Genomic DNA, 17,906 nt, shown 5'->3' with positions numbered 1-17,906 from the left:
TTGAATGACTCTGCTATGGTGCGGCCGTCATATGGGGACAGGGAATCAGAAGATTTTAAAGCTGTTAAAGAATTTCTAGTCCTCTTTATTCTTTACAGACAACCAGTTTAGTTTACTTTAATGTAATGCACCACAGCTCGGCCTACAAGGGGAACTGAAGCAATTATCTGGATATTCAGGCTAAAAACACTTTTCCTGAGATTACCAGATTATCGTCTTCCCCACCTCAGTCCCAGCAATAATGAAAAGTTTATAATCTGAAAGTCTTAATCCTTCATCCTTCTTCCATTTCCCTCCCAACATGAGCAAGGTAAGTACAAAAGCAAACTAAGGCTATCTCTTTAAATAGACATTTCTAACCCAGTGAGTACCATTGTTTATATTTAATTAGAGACTTGAATAAATAGAATGAAATAGTAAAGTTAAATTGCATTTGGTAGGCTGAGTAATGGCAGCCTAGGGTAAGTAGGCTCATCTACAAAACCAAAGGATATTTGAGAATAGTGGGCAGGTTTCTACCTAAAAATATAAAGTAAAATAATTAGTTCCTAATCTCAATAGTCCCAAAAATTGGATAAAAGGAGAAGTCACGGTTGAGAAATCTAAGATATTATAGGGAAAATAGGATTGGGTGGCTGAGGTCAGAAAAGAATCTATGAACAACTGCAATGTACATTTTCATTAATAAAACCAATGAAACAACTCATTAAATAAAGAGAAGATTGATGACATTTTTCCATATTTTAAATTTGTAGTAAAGCACACAATCACTTAATTTTTATCTTCCTTGGTTCATTTGAACCTTTTCAGACATTCCCTCCCCTGCAGTTTCAACAACTATTATCTGTATTGAGTCCTCCATTCTAGTATCAAGACCTTTCTAAGGCTAAAGCAACTCAGACTGAGTGCATCTGGAATTCTCAGAGTTGAGGTAAACATAAGCAGATTTAAATGGGCATATAATAGGATTTGCCACAAATAAAATCAATGGTTGGGAGGGATTTCTATACTGTGTTTAACCTTTTAAGCCCTAACCCCCATCTTCAATTATATACCTTTATTCCCAAATCCATCCAAGGAATACCATGCTTGGTTTAAGAACACAATCACATATTTTTAAAAAGTATACAGAAGCCAAACTTTGGTGAGTCAAGTCACATTTTAGAGGCATCATGAGAGCTTGGTATAGGAAGGCGTATTTATGAATATGTATTGGGTTTTTCTAGGCCAACAGTTTAGAGAAGGTCAATCAAGGGCATCTGTGTATAGCAACAGAATGAAAAGGAAAACTCTGCATCCAGCCTTGGCCAGCAAAATCATCGGAACCTTAACCACTGGATTTCTCTCCCTGGGCTGATCCGAAGCGTATTCCTAGCTACCAAGGTGTCTTTAGCTCTCCAGTTCCCTCCCCCTCCTCCTTAGACTCCCAAATCTCATGAAATGGCTCTTCCTGTGCTCCTCTCTGAGCATCATTCCTCCTGCTGCATCTGTTGTTCCTCTCAACATTGCCCAACATCACCACCCTTGACTTGTGAGGACTGCATTCTGCAGTCATTGCAGGAGCATCAGAACAGGCACTGGAGGGGCAAGGAAATGTCCTCCATCCCTGGCCTTGAACTTTAAGGTCACAGTTCAGCACAGCCTTGCTTGGTCGAGTTCTTGGAGTTCCTCACTGCTCCTCTCGCCTGAGGACGATGGCACAAATCCAGGAGGGACTGGACAAGCAAACAATTTCAGGCACCTTGAAGTATGTTACATTTGAAATGAAAATGAAATGCCCTTTATACAAAACCATTGAGGACAAACACGTTTTGGAATTCAGAATTTTATCAAATTGTAGAAAAGTAAACCAGTGCATTTACTGTATGTTATATAACTCCCCCAGCAGGATCTGGGCCAGCACGCTATAATCAAACACATTAATATATCTGCAGCAATTCACATGAATATTCACACTGAGTGAGATAAATAATGACTATAAATAACCACACTTCAGTTTAGGTCATGTATTGCCACCAAGTCAGTTCACATCAGGTCAGGACTTGCAGCTAAGTGACTCAAGTACAAAAAACTTTCATCTTTCAGAGCTTTTTGGAGTCTGGAATTGTGGATTAGGGATTGTTGATCTGTGTTGTGATTGATTAAGGAAGATGATCAGGAAACCTAGCTTACTTCACTGCCCTGCCGCTTTATAGAAGCACATGTTCAAGAAATTTGTGTTGACCCTTCCCTACTTCCTGCTTATCAACTATTTGGGTCACGTCTTTTCTCCTTCCATGACCTCTGAACACCTTGTTTGTTATAGCGGACACTGAGGGTACCTCTTCCCTGCGCCAGTGCCTGGATACAGCCTGCAATGCCTGGTCTAAATTCCTGCCTCCACAGTTCACCAGCCCCCTAGCGTGGGGTCACATAGTTCCCTCCAGCATACTGAACGTCTTCCCAGACTTGGAACCAGTACAGTCCTCTGTCAGGGGTGTGACCAAAAGTCCATGTTCCCAGCATTGCGTCATCACTCCATTGGTGTTTTTGTGGGTTTTACGCCTGTCTTAGTCTCATTCAATCTTGCCTAGTTCCCTGTAACATAGCTCCCACCAAGTACATCACCCATCAGTGGGTTTTCAGCTTGTTCTGCAAATGTGAAGCCCTGGCTGGGGCTCTTCACCCCCATGCCTCAGGCCTGAGATCCTACTCTGACCCCTTAGTCAGCTTGGGAACTGGAGCCCTGGTCCTACACCACAGATCCTAGAGCAAAGCCCACCTTCCAAGCTGCAAAACCTCTGTTGAAGACTGCCACCTCCTACTTTCTCTGTGGTCCCCGTGTGGGCAACAGATTTGGCGATATTTGCCCCAGGACAGAGTAGATTCTCAGATAAAGGTGACCCATATGATAAGGAGGATGATTATAGTTAAGAGTCAAATGGAACTCCTTATTTTTCAAATCCTGCAGAGGCATCTTCTGTCATTTACTGGAACAAATTCTGTGTCATAACATGCTTGAAGGCATAGCAACTTCTAGTGCCAAGTGAATCCCACAACTTGGATTTCTCCAATCACTGTTCAAGGCCTTGCTGGATAAGCAATTTTCAGTGGAAGAAATACTCACTGTGAAATAAAGTGGTTGAATTCTTCACACCATTTTTCCGGGTGAAGTAAAGTAGGTGGAGGATTTCTGAAAAACAAAAGCAATTTTTTTCTTACAAAAGAAAAGTCCTCAGTTAAGGACAAAACATCAACTTGTCTACTGATACCATTCTAAAGAGCCCTGATAAAATCTATTCTGTTTCTTCCCAGGTGGGACTCATTCATTAGTGGTAAGTTATAAAGTATCAGCCATATTCATTTAGTCCCCCGCTTTCATTGATTCAGGGACCTGTGAGTGTTACATAGGTTAGGAACATTTCTCAGGGGGCAGACACTCTGACAAGCGGCGAGGCAAGGACACAACCACTATAACTGAGAGCGCAGTATTATTAGTGCCATCAGAAAGCTATAAACTTAGTGCTGGGGCTTTAGAGAAATAGACTTTTAATTCTGCAGGATTTTCAGATCATTATGCTACCATTTGAATGAGTTATGCGATGCATTTAAAGTATACTCATACTCATAAATTCATTGGTCCCATTTTATGTTATTTCCTATATGTTAACTTCTGCAATAGGCACTGGAGAAAGAAAAACAGCTAAGACAATGTTCCAGACCCAAGAGGTCCCTGGTTAGAGAAGGGGGAAGACACCTAGCATAACTAATTATTGGAGGTCCAACAGAACCAGAGAACTGCAGAAAGACTCTATGTAATCACTTCCTAGTGAGAAGACGAGAAAACGAGAAAAGAAAGGGCTCTGAATTTGACTGAATATTTACCCAAAGAGATTCAATTTTAAAACAGAAGTGACATTACCTTTGAGGTGAATTAAAATTTTGCCACCCCAAAATATGCCTTTTGGGATATTGATGTTAAACTGGTTATTAAGAAACAAAAGACTCAGACAGAACCGTGACTCTCCCCTTTTACCTACCTAAAGGAATTCAGATAGAAACATCTGCTTAAAGGAAGGGAGCATCCCCTTAACATAACACAAACTAAATGTGGCAGACAGGGAGAAATCTATCACAGCCTGTTTGTTGAACTTCCCTCTGTGTCCAGTTGCTTCTGGGTGGCTCAGCGAGAATTTGTTTACCACATGTTTGCCTTCTCATCTACCTGTAAGTTAGACCTGTTTTCACTTTGAAATCCCAGGTCCCTAGCCCCACTCTCCTTTGTCCAGAATGGCATAGAAGCCTTAACTGCCCATTGCCTCCTTGGGTCTCCTATTCTTATGGCATTGGCACCCCACGTGTGCATTCATAATAAATTTTGGACATTTTCTCCTGTTACTACATCTCTGTCAATGTGATTATTAGCCCAGCTAGAAGAAATTAGAAGGTGGGAGGAAAGTGATTTTTTTTGCAACCCCACACCTTTAATTGATACTTTTTTTTTCTAGCCAGAAATGGAAATAGGGACTTGTGAGCAAGTCAAGTTCAGTAAATGAAGAAAGTTACATTTCTGCACACATGAATTATGATGTAAATTTTGAACTCATTATATATGATCTTTGTTTTCACCTGGGTTCTAACAGCTTCCTAAAGCCATGGATTGCTCAGCTTCAATAGGTAGGAAAATGGGAAGCAGTAAGAATGACCAGAAATGAAAATTGTATCAGATAATGTGATTGCAAGTTGCCCCTCAATCCCTATTCTTGTCTCATTTCTTATGATATGATTTTTATTGTGGCATAATACTGCCATATAAAGCCTACATTTTCCTGAGTTCCTCGTAGCTAGATGTGGCCATGTGAGTGAGTTCTGGGCAACGATATAAAATATTGTTCTGTGGTGTCTTCAGAAAGTCTTCTCAAAAGAGAGGAGACAGGCCATCTTTCTTATTCCCCCTGTCTGCTTCCTGGAGCATAGACGTGATCACTGGAGCTTGAGTAGCCATTTTGGATATGAGGTGAACTTGAAAATGAAAGCTCTGAGCTGAGTATAGCAAAGAAGATAGGAAACTGGGTTCATGATAACATTGCAAAGCTGCCATACCAGCTCTAGACTGCTTCCCCCTAGTTTTCCTTAGCAGGATAGGAAAATAAATTTCCATCTTCTTTAAGCCACTGTTATGTGCAATTAATCCTAATTAAGCCAAAAATATTTCAGAGTATTATCCTATTACATGATTAGAACAATTTGATAAGTGATATAATAGAAGCACAAAATTATGTGGGAGCATAATTGAGGGGGCAATTTACCCGAGGTGGGGAGTCCTAGGAGACTTTATAAAGAAGATGAACTTGAGCTGACCCCTGAAGACTAGGTTGGGTTTTTCAAGATAGGAGGAGAGAGAAGCCATATCAGCTTTGGTACATGAAACAACATGTGCCAAGTCACAAAAGCATAAAAAAACATCTGGTAGAGTCAAAGAACGTGAATAATTTGGTGGGGCTAGATGATACGAATCTTTCGGGTCTGGTGAGAGAGCAGGAGGCAAGGACGAGATGGGTAGGGAAAATGATGAGAGAAGTATATGATTTCCTTGTTCTGTGTAAGAATTTAATTACCCTTCATATCATCTGACTCAAAGATGCAAAGGCAAATTATCCGTGTACCCAGCTAGAAAGAGTAGCAGTTGAAGGTTGCCCTTCAGTGATTCTGGAGGCTGCCTCTAGCTCATGCATTCCATTTAACACTATTTGCCTTCATGTTCCCCTAGCATTTTTAAATAATAAAAGTCCCACCATATAACTTCTGCTTCAATGCCAGTTAGGCTGACCTGTTTTTACTGGCTCGAGCTGCTTGAGGTTGTATATCCACATGTTCGCCCCGCTCGCCTGTGGGGGCCTCAGTGTGGCATCTCTCAGTGAGTACGTTGTCCTAGACTATCTCTACAGCCCATTCCAGGACTTGAATTTTCCTTGCTGTTCTCAAGTTTTCTGATCATTTTGTTCTCATTGCGGCCAGTTCCATGAAGAAGAGCTACTTAAGCAATTTACTGTCTGATAGACTTCATTCACCCCCAAAGCAGTTAACCATTACCAAGAAGTCACTTGTAGACAGAATGCACAGACTTGATTAAAACAAGCCTAGTAGGCTTGACGCTGGCCAGCTGAGCTTGGAGGGAGAGACCTCTGCCGCAATTAGAGAACGACCTGGCAAGAGTCCACTGGAGAGATGGATGGCACGTGTCCACTCTCATGTAGAGAACACTGTCCCTTCCTGTTTTCAGTCTGTTTCTTACCAGGAACTGTGGACAGGGGCTCCCATTTATGTGCTGGCCCGAACCTCTGCAGCAGGGCTCAGAGAACAGCAGCAGCTCACCACTCATCCAGGCCACTACCCATCCCTGATGGCCTCACATGAACCCCACTCAGGAAACATCTTCTTTGAAGCTTGGTGTCATAGGAATTTGTTTTAGAGAAGCTCGTTTGACCTTGTAGATGCCCTGCCTTTCCTGGAGTCCATCCATCATACTTAGGTTCAGTAAATTGAGATCTTGCGAAAGATTATTATCTGTGTGTAATAAAAACTTAAAAAGGAATCTGAAGGCTTTACAGTGCATTGTTTGCACCGGCAACATAAATTCTAGTTCTCTCGCCATCCAGGAAAAGCACCAAATAGGATATAGTTTTGGCTGCTCTCAAAACTACAGATGCAAACTGCAACCCTGCCCAGAGGGTCTCTCCCTAAAAGGAGGTGAGATGCTTCATACTCGATATTATGGGAGAGTCGGTGCATAGCTGTGATTCAGAGACAGGCAGGCATCACTTGCTTATGTGTATGGATGCTGAGAGCCTGCAGGATGTATGAACGGTGAGTGGCTGGAGGATCCATGAATCTGAATAACCAGCTCTCACTTGGATAATGTTTATAAACACACTAAGGCAATGGAGGGTAGAGATTAGTCAGAGAAGGAAAATGACTATATTAGATTTGAATTTTTCCTGACTGGATTTTATTCCTGTGCTTTGGACCCAGAATTCAATTTCTATCAAGATCCCCTGCACACAGATAACATTAGGGCCACGTAAGGCTAGAAGCAAGCGGTGACGGTGAAGAGAGCCCTGCACCTATCATATATCCATGTTTGACATCATAATCCTGGGTCCAGCAAATATGGAGATAAAGTTAACGTTCTTCCTCCAAAGCCTCTGTGGAACAAAATGATTTGCTGTACGAAATTGAATTCATTTTAGTTCCTGAAATAGAGAAACAGCTGATTGGACCAAGGTGGGCACCTGGCCTCCAGACAGCCAATCCTAATTTAATTTGGGGACTACAGCATGACTTAAAATAAGCTGGGTCAATCCAAGTCTCTTTAGAAGGTTTTTTCCCACCTCGAACTGAAAAAAACCAAAAGAATGAGGCAGGTTAGTAATGAGAGTTGAAGCTGAGAGATCTGTGATGATGAAGCAGATGGAGAGGCCACAGCACAATGTGTGAGGTGAAGTTTTAGGAAATAGAAACTACAAGTAGGCAGAAAACCAGGCAATGAGGAGAAAATAGGGCAGGTAGAGGAGAAAGGAAGAAATGTGCCACAAGAAATGGAGACCCTGTGATGGGAGACCAAGTAGGTTATTCCACTGTTCCTTAGGTGCACCCAGAATATTACTGGCCCCAGCATTCTTCTCTTAGCCCTATTCTCCTCCCATTCTACACATTCACTGAGGGCTCACTATATGTCGATGGCTTCCTAATCTGTATCTCCTGCCTTGATTTCTCCTCTGCCTTTTGGCTGATGCAGCTAACTGCTTATGAGAGAGTCCCATCTTGATTTCCCAGGAGCCCCTTAAAGTCAGCATGTTCAAAACTGAACTCATTTCCTCCCCTAAAGCTGCATCCACTTGCCTGCTGAAGTTAGAAACTTGGGTTCTATCCTCTCCTTTAACCCCATATCCAATTCGAGAAGTCAGAATAATGGCGCCCCAAAGAATGGCAGAATGGCGTCCACATTCTAATGCCCAGAATTTATCAACATGTTACATCCCATGGCAAAAGGGACTTTGCTGGTGTGACAGAAGTTAAGGACCTGGAGATGGGGGATTGCCTTGGATTACCTGGATGGGCTCAACTTAATGTCAAGGCCTTTAAAGCAGAAGACAGAGGCAGAAAGCAAGCAGAAGAGGCGGTGTGAAAAGGGAGTCTAACCACCATTTCTGGAAGATAGGGGAAGAGAGCCAAGGAATACAGATGGCCTCTGGAAGATGGGAATGGGCCTCAGTTGATACCCAGCAAGGAAATGGGGACCTCAGTTCTACAAATGCAAGGAAGTAAATTCTACTAATAACCTTGAATGAGCAAGGAAACCAATTGTCCCCTAGAGCCTCCAGAAAGGGGTGCAGCCTTGCTAACACCCTGATTTTAGCCCAGTGAGACTCATATCAGATTTCTAACTTACAGAACTATAAGATAATAAACCTGTGCTGCTTTAAAATGTTAAATTTGTGGTAACTTGTGTTAATTTTCTATTGCTGTCACAACATCAATCAAGCACCAATCCTCTAAATTCAACTTCTTAAATCCCTTTCTTAATACCCCATTCCCTCTTTTATATCCTAGTTCAGTCACTTATCATCCCACACCCACACTATTCCAGCAGCCTCCTCATTTTATTCCCTCTATCCTCATCTCTCTCTAACCCATCTTGCACTTGGCAGCTAGAATTTATTTATAACATACAAATCTGATATTGTTATTTCCTTGCCTTAAATTTTTTCAGTAGATCCACACAGCCAGCATGATAATATTAATGCTTTTACGTGAACTATTAATGGCCTTTCCTGCTTATCTACCCAACCTCATCTCCAACCACTTCCATGTTCACTGCATGCTTCAGTACTGTACTACACAGAACCTACAGCTCCTAAAGCAAGTCCTGTTCTTTCATGCCTCAGGGCCTTTGCACATGCTCTACTTTCAGTCTAGTGTGCTCTCCCCAATTTGTCCACGTCGCAGGTTTTTATTCATACTCCATGTGTTTCTTTAGTGCCCAACACAGCAGCACTTAGCAAATTTTTGCTGAATGACAACATGAATGAAAGCATACATACTATACATATAGTGTAAGTAAGTCAAGAAATAATGCCAGGGCAAAACATGACTTGGTCCCCAAAGTAGCATAAAACAGACAAATACGGAACAGATCCTTTGTATATGGGCAAACTCTGATTAAATTGTTCACAGCAAGTGGGGTTTGAGGAATAAAAGAGTCCACTTAGGAGGTGACTTGAGTTGGACTTGACAATATATAAGCCTCATTCCTCGACTTTTGAAGCCCAAATGTTCCCAGGTCCCTGACTATCTCAGACCAAAATGAACAAATAAATCATGACTTTAAAGCTCATTATGGTCATTATCTGATGTCAGGGCCAAGAAATACACACGCATAGCGAGTTGGATATAGGAGAGAACCAACACCAAGAACTACCTCATGCTGAGTGCTTACCGCCATCAAGCTTCATGCCAAGTGCTTCGCATACAGATCACTGGAACATCACAACAGTCCCATGAAATAGGAATTATTATTCCAGTTTTACAGGTGGGCAAAATAAGCTTAAAAGAAGAAATAGTCCTAAAACCACCCAACAAAAAGTAGAAAAGTCAGTTTTTAAACTCAGGCATTTTTGTCTCCAATGTTCATATGCCTTATTGTTTTCTGTGTTTTATCTCATGAAAAGTCCGTTACTTTGAAAGATGAATTAAGAGAACATATATGCAAAATATGACAGAAAGCCAATTAGCAAGCAACGTCTCCAGAAGGTACAAAATGAAGTCCTCAAACATTACAGCACATTCACAAGGAGATGCTGAGTAAAAGATTTCTCAATGAGGCTGAGTTGATTAAGAACAGCTTTCAGGAAGTTGTGAATTTCAAGGTAGATCCTAAATAGAGGGGACATAAACCAGTTGGTAAGGGGAAGCGGGTGTTAGGGAAGGAGAGGTGAAATACAGAGAGGAGATATAAGGACTGAGGCATAATACTGAATAAATAATAATTAACATACAGTTAAATGAACACCTACGAGTGTGTTCAAAATTTATTCTGTTTATTTACTCATAACAGAAGAACAGCAAGACATCTGAGCACAATTAACCATTCTGAGAGTATTAACCATAGCGACAGAGCTGCCATCCTATCACAACTGGGAGATTCATTAACGAGGTTGAATGGTTAGGTGTGTGCCTGTGTCTCTTCCCTCATTATTACCACCTAGCCCCAGCCAAAGTGGCATTTCTCCCTAAATTACATCTTAGCCATTCAAAATTAATTATTTAAAAATGTTAATATTTATTTGTAATACATGATTCTGTTTCAATGTAAAAAATTCGCCAATACAGGAAGACAGAAAACAAAAGGCAAAATTCCTCTTCACTACCACCCCAATCTCAGTCGCGTCCCCCTATCAAATGGCTTGTATGCTCTCAGACCTTTTTATATGTATTTAAAAATATTTGCTATAAATATATAATATATATACTGTTTTGCTGTGCTATAAATACAACAGAAATTTTATAATACAGAGTGTGCCAAAAAAATGTGTACACATTTTAAGAAAGGAAAAAAACTACTAAGACTGTAATACTCGACATACACCGGTAACAAAAGATAAATACAAGTTTGACTTCTGCAATTACGAGCGGTGCTCAAAGTGGTTACCATCAACATAATTTTAATACAGATTTTTCCTTTCTTAAAATGTGTATACATTTTTTGGCACCCTCTGTATATTAGTTTTAATAATATATTTATAGTTGGGGACAGTAGAAATGGGGTTATATGCTACACATAAGTATCCTGGTACTAATTTTTTCCATCCAATAACATGGTTTAAAGATCACCCCATGCCGACTTCAGACATAAATAGTATTCTACAACATGAGAATAGTCTGTTTAGCCATTCGCCCATTAGTGGATATTCAGGTTGTTTCTTTTTTCTTTTTTTCACTATTAGAAAGAAGGCTGGAATGGTTTACACATGCCACATGTCACAACTTTCAAACTTTTAAAAGGTTTCTTAGGTGGCAAACACCTCTTGTCGACGAACATTTCGGATCCTACCACATCGCCTCGTCTTCTCCAGGTGGCCCAGCATGCAATTCCAGAGCAGAGGAGGAAGTGACCACCAAATGGCCCCGCAGGTTATGAAGAGTGCCCCTGGGTCACCATTCCATGGAACCAGTGTGACTAGGAACCATACATTGTTCAGCGTCACCAGCGTCAAGCTTTGAACCCTGCTGCTGGGTTCCTTTCCTGCAAGAATCACCCAACTGGTTCCAGTGGTCAGTATCTCTGGGTAATTATTTTGACATGTGGGGCACAGACCAAGATTTATTCAAAATATACATAATTCTGCTAAAGAAGAATTTGAAAAAAATGAAATAGTTGAAGATATTTCTTTAAAATCAATCAGAAAATAGACATGACGATGACACAGAAATCAGAATCACAATTTTACACTCTGCACACTTCGTACATGTAAAAGGTAGTCCAGGTGAGAAAAGACGTCAATGCTAAATGCTAAATTCACCGTAATGGCATGTCTCAATCAGTGTCAATCCTTTGAAGGAGGGAAAAGGAGGAGAGGAAGAGGTTTCTAAGGAGGACACTAGATGAAAAAGGAAGTAAACGTAGGCGAGGAAAAATATTTTTTTTCCTTTACCCTTGAAGTTCTTATTGGAAACTCTATAACAGAGGACAGATGAACAAGATAAAAGCATACTAATTTATTTAATATAAGTTTTATGTGACATGAAAGGCTTCATAGGAAAGGAAGACCCAAAGAAATGGTTAAACTTGAGTGTTTTTATGCTGTTTGATGAACAGTGGAGAGCTGTGGAGAGATGTGATGGGACAAAGAGCATGAGCTGAATGTGGTAAACGGGGGAAACGTACAAGGCCTGTTCATGCAGAGTCTTCTCTGTGTTTATTATTTCAGTCTTTGGAGATAAAGATGCACCTTTCCTCTGGGTATAGAGGGGGCACCTCTCAGAAGGGGGTTTTATGACCTGCTTCAGGGGAAGGTCAGAAAGTCCTTCCTACACATGCCATTTCTCAAAATCCTTCAGCTTGAAATTTCAGTATGCCAAGGTGCCATACTTGGGGGGAGCATGTCCTGAATCACATCATAAAAAATAAAATGAACCAACGTCATACCTCAGCCTTAGATCACCACTGTCTATAAAAACAGAGGTTTTATGTTGAATGCTCATGATAATTTATTCCACAATAGCTGAAGAAACTACTAAAAGCAATGAGGAAAAAAAACAAAGATTTGTAATTAAATTTCAAGCTGGTTGATTCCTTTGATTCTGATTCTTAATAACCTGATTTGATCCTGTCCCTTAAATAACACCATTTGCAATATTAAGCTATAATTTTTAAAATGCAAGTTTACCACGTCAAATCACATGGCTCATAATAAATCCATTCTTCACCATTAACCATCAACAAGTGACAAGATGTTCACTTCCTCTGGCTTTCCAGCCCAGCAAGAATCTGTTTCAAAGGTCATCTCAGAATCTCAAGATTATATTGTGCTCCCCATGTCAGGTGTTATTACCCCAGGCCTATGAGATGGGGTGTGTGTGTGTGTGTGTGTGTGTGTGTGTGTGTGTGTGTGAGATATAAAGCTTTATTAATCCTTAGCCACGACACCAACATTTCAAATGTTCACAAAAGGCATGAGCCGCATTTTCTCATTCTCTCTGAAGCATACGGGGTACCTTTCCCTCCACTGTGCTCTCCTTATGCAAACACATAGGGCACATAAGTAACTCAGCCATGCATGCAGAGTGCAAGAGAAAGTCAAGGACAATAGAAGGCTACGTCAATAGAGATGATGGAGGGGATGAGTGGTATGTGGTTCACTGTCTGAGCCAATGTGGTCATTTGCTGACATCCGTTTTTCAATTTCCTCCTCAACAAGAACTCAGCAGCGCCATCAAATCCAACTGTTATCATCCAATGCGTCAGGGAAGCAGACCTTGCCCAAGGACCGGCTGGCTAATGACCCTTTCCCTTGGTGGTCCTTCCTGAACAGAGTGGAAGCCACAAGTCTATTCTTTTTCACGGTTTTACATGCATGATTTGTTAATTCATGATTTTAAAGAGATGTGTTTCAAATAGCTCGCATTGTTTTCTGAATGTTTTCCTATCATCAAATTCTGGACTGTTTGTGTGGTTCTGTAGAATTGTATTCATTGAAGATGACCATTATGGTGTGACTAAGCATTCTGGAGATACAGAATCACTCCCCAATTACCTTAGTATTTTAAGAAAAAATAGCTTTACATGTGGTGGTATAAAAGTCATGGCAATGTGATACCGGCCCAGGGGATAGGCAAAGCTAAACAGCATGCACTAGACATGTGCTTTCCCTGGGTATCCGTTCCTGATGGTAAGTTATTTATAATGGCTTCGTATGAAAATCACTGGGAGTTGGGGAGAAGGAAACAATAAAAAGTAAGACTTTTCCTCACCTGGGTTCAGAATTAATTGAGGAACAAGGTAAAGCAGTCAGTAGATTGGGTCCAAAATAACACCTTTATTACTGATAGAGTGGATCTTGGAAAATGTAGTTTTCATCTGCAGGCTTTCTAAAACTGAGAGACAGACAGATTTATCTGACCGATCTTGGACCAGCTGACCCAGAGCTGGACCAGCACAGGTCCCTTACTCAGGGGCAGAGCCTTGGCCACTGAGCTGCCTGCAGGCTGAGAACAATCACCCAGGGCAGGGTGACTCCCAAGAAAAGAAGAGAAAGAGCTCAGATATGCATGCCCAGTGCCTCCCCGAACTCACCATCTCTATAACATCACCTCTGATCCTTCAGAATCTATCAATTTGGGTCCAACCAGAAAACAGAACAAACACCAGTAATTTGAACAAGGGAAACTTAATATAAACAATTATTAATTTGTAATAGGGGATTAAATACTGAATAAAGAGACCTCTAACAAGTACAGGAAGGGCAGATATTGGGAGCAGCTACCTCTAGGTGAGCCAGAACGCCCAGGGAAGAAATTATTTGGAAGTGCTCTTGCCCCCAAACCCAAGGCTGAGATTCAGACCTCTTTGCAAAGGATGTGACTATGGCCCCACTCATAGTGAGGTTCCCTGAGGTGAGACAAGCCAGGGCTGGCAAACAGGAGACCACCTGCCAGGAACCTTAGAGACCCACTGGGAAACTACCCAATACATGCTGGTAAACTCCCTGGAGGGGGGGCACCCCTGGGTGTCCCAAACGCCACAGGAGCAGGAAGGAAAAAGCACACAGAAACCAGGATGGGGCCCTTTCTCCTGCAGTGGCCTCTCAGTGCCCTCTACTGACGAAAAATAACATCTGCCATCTGGCCAAGGAGAAATGTTTAGAGTGCACTCTAGTATCACAAAGCAGGGCAAAGAAGTGTAGATTCAGAGCTGAAAGGCACTAAATTGATATCTGGCACAGGAAAGAAGTGAATGAGAAAACAGAGAGAGTCTAGGAGGGTTAGAATGCGTTTTGTTTTGTTTTGTTTTGTTTTGTTTTAAAATGTTTGTTTCAGGCTTGCCATAGGCAGCTTCCAGCTATCATCAACTGAATGAGTTTAGTCTCCTCTGATATTAGGACCACTTTCTGGATATATCTGAGAGGTAATCAAGAGATAACAGAAATCTTCTCCCCTCACTTTAAAAATCAGTTTTGTCATGGTATATGAAATGTCCTCATTAAGACTCACTCATTGCTTTCTATCCCAGGCTTTCCATATTGATATGGGCATGTTCTGGGAAGCATCTTATTGTTATCCTTTATTGGCCATCACTTTACACTTTACTTGGGATAAATGGGAGGCAAGAATAAAAACTTAGAAAAGGGACACAGAACAAAGACCAGTGAGGGGACAGGACCATTTACGCAGACTTAATCTTTTTGTGGTTTTCCATTTCTATGGTCCCAACTTTGTGTGAGCTGAAAAAGTGAACAGTCAGATGGCATAACACCTCTTCTTACTCTTTCCAGTCTCTCTGCCTTTGCTATTTCTCCCAGCATAGAAAGGAAAAGAAATTAATGAAAGTTAATGCGGTTCAAAGTCTTTTGCCAAGATTATGGCCATAGAAGGGGACTCCTTTTTCTGCTGGGGACCCCTTTCCCAGTCATAAGTGCCAGGTAGAAGGCCAGGAGCAGGCTGAGGGGAGCTGGTTATGGTTCTTCCCTTTATTCTCTCAAGCCCAGTCAGGAATGCACCATTTTCCATTAAGTTGGACCATTTTTCTACAAAGTCTAGTATAATTTCTGAGGTCTGAATCCTTAATTTTCTTGAGAACTTACTATGGGTAAACACTATGTTAAGAATTCACTCATTTAATCCTCACATACACTGTGTGAGGCAAATTATACAATCCCTTGTTTTAGAGATAAAGAACCAAGGCTTAGAGAAGTTCCAGAGTGGGTAATGCTGTGGCCAGGCTTCCAATGCAGGCAGCCTGATCCCCAAGAGCGCAATGGCAACCACTGCACCATCCTGTTTCCCCATTTCGGAATCCTTCCTGGTTAATCAGACGCTATAATACCTTTAGCTTCTGCCAGAGCAGTGTATGTCATATTGATAGGGGAATACGGGCCCGATTTCATAAGCTTGTTGCCCTTCTAACATCCATCAACTTACAAGCACAACACTCTTCAGATCACCAAGACATTCGCAAGCAAATCCAAAGAACATTTTGTTTGGGATACAGAATGATCAGTAATAGGGAGTATGAGCAGAGAATGTTTTCATCTGTTGAGTTTTATGCATTCTCTGTCATTCAGTTCCCTCCAAAGTCACAGCTGGTAAAACCAAATGGGTCATTTTACCACAATCAGACGAACGTCACAGTTCACGAAGCACCATTTGTCCTCTAAGGCAAAGCCATGCACCTAATTACAACACACTGTTAATAAATTATAATAGACAAAGAGAAATTGACTGCTATGGGTTTTTTCCCCTAGCAAAGCAAAACCACTTAAAGGGCAGATTGTGCATCTATTCCTTCTTTTATTGTTTCAATAAAGTTAGCAATATATTTTAAACAGGAAAAAATCAGGGCAGACCTCAGATGAACAGATTGTATCATCAGATCCTACCACATTGTCTCTAATGGGGGAAATTAGCAGCTGAACATCAGCACCTGTCACCATGAGCAGACCCTGGCACACACACCAGGTAGGAAGGCTGAGCAGTTCCCTAGAATAATCTGAACCTGGGCCACCACACAGCGTGCATGCCAGTGACCACAGAAGCAGGCTTCATTTAAAATCAAGTGGATATATTAAATGCCAGGGGAGCTGCAGCAGCCGTTCCTAATGAAGATTGGGTGCTAACAATTGTGAGCTTTAAAGAGGTTTTATGGAGACTGTGCTAACTGCAACAATGGAGTCACGCAGACTTAAGACAGAGAGACGGGCTCAGCAGGAACCACGGAAAATCCATCCACTTTCAAAGACAAAGGGTACCGTGGGAGCAGCACCTCCTTTCACACTTGGGTGGTTTAAGTCATGTCTCCACTGGGCAGATTATGGCCAATTGTTTTCACTAACCTCAAGATCAATTGCAATCATTGCCTCTGAATTGACTATGTCCAAAGTCTTGGCAGTTTGTTAGCAAGCCCAAATGAGCAAGCCCACATTTGTATTTCTGACATTGTAAATATGTCTTCTTTTTACAAGGGCTTTGGCTCCTTTACTACCTGGTTGCCTAGCAACGTTTTGAACACACAGAAATACAGGAAAGGGAGGCTGGAAACATACTGATGAGTGACTTTGTATTTATTTCACAGATTCCTTTAAAAAAAAATCAATTTGTTGAACTCCCCTGGGATGGGTGTGGGGTAGGAAAGGAGGGGCTGTGTTATATTGTAGTGCTGCTACTCTTCTAGCAGGAACATACCATACCAGCAAGTATATTTATACAGGCATATTCAGCAAACTGGGGGCAGGGGGTGGTTATCACTAGTTATTGCATATTAATAAAGATGAAGGATACAATAACATCAAATCCTTAGAAACATAAAGAGTAAAAACAATGCCCATTTCATTGTCCTCTCTCAGGAAGGTCTCAGACAGTGCCTACGAAAAGCCTGCAATCTCTCTCATTTCATCCTAACTGTGAATGATGAGTGAACAATGCTGCATTCTTGTCTGCCTGGTATTCTTCCTTCCAGTAAATCATATTTCCCCACAAAAAGTAGCCCTTTCATTCTGGTGTTCAAGTTTATTTGCAAGGAATTGAACAAAGTAGCCTCCCATGATTCTTTCAATTTCCTCTGTGTCTATGGTTACTTCCCTCTTTTTATTTTTTATTTTGTATTTTTAAACTCTCTTTTTTCATGATTAAGTTAGGTAATAATTAATCTATTTTCCAATTTTTATTCAAAAAAGCTCATGTTTTATATATTGGTTCTACTGTTTCCTATATTTTGCTTCATTAATTTCTACTTCTATTTTATTCAATCCTTTCTTCTACTTGGGTTGTAACCTTAATTCATTTAATTTCATTCTTTCTTGATTATTAAGTAGTTAGGGCTATGAATTTGCCTCTAATCCCTGCTTTAACTATTTCACATTAATTCTAAAACATAGTATTTTGATAATTATTTTCCATATATTCTTCAATTTTCATTTAGATTTTTGTGTAAACCTGAGATGTTAAAGATGGTGGGTTTTGTGTGTTTTTTCATACCTAGGTGTTGGGAAATTTTGGTTTTTTGTGTGTTTGATTATTTCTAGTTTGATTGCATTGTGCTCAGAGAATGTTGTTTGTACTGTTTATATTTTTAGAATTTAAGAATGTCTTTGTAAGGGTGGCCAGTTAGCTCAGTTGGTTAGAGCAAGTGCTCTTAACAGCAAGGTTGCTGG

The 17,906-nt window shown here is 40.9% G+C and overlaps 1 protein-coding gene across 1 annotated transcript in view; it reads right to left on the bottom strand.

Annotated features, from left to right (window-relative positions):
* The window catches only part of MYO3B (myosin IIIB), a 387,431-nt gene that overhangs the window by 279,123 nt on the left and 90,402 nt on the right, over nt 1-17,906 (bottom strand). Inside the window, exon 7 of the mRNA XM_088794000.1 lies at nt 3,107-3,172. Coding sequence (XP_088650126.1) covers nt 3,107-3,172 — 66 coding nt within the window. The remainder of the gene's footprint in view (nt 1-3,106; nt 3,173-17,906) is intronic.

Source organism: Rhinolophus sinicus, chromosome 17 (assembly GCF_057876585.1).
Source record: "Rhinolophus sinicus isolate RSI-liver-muscle chromosome 17, RSI-T2T, whole genome shotgun sequence".
In the NCBI taxonomy this organism is placed as follows: Eukaryota; Metazoa; Chordata; class Mammalia; order Chiroptera; family Rhinolophidae; genus Rhinolophus; species Rhinolophus sinicus.
This window is presented reverse-complemented; position numbering and strand designations above follow the sequence as displayed.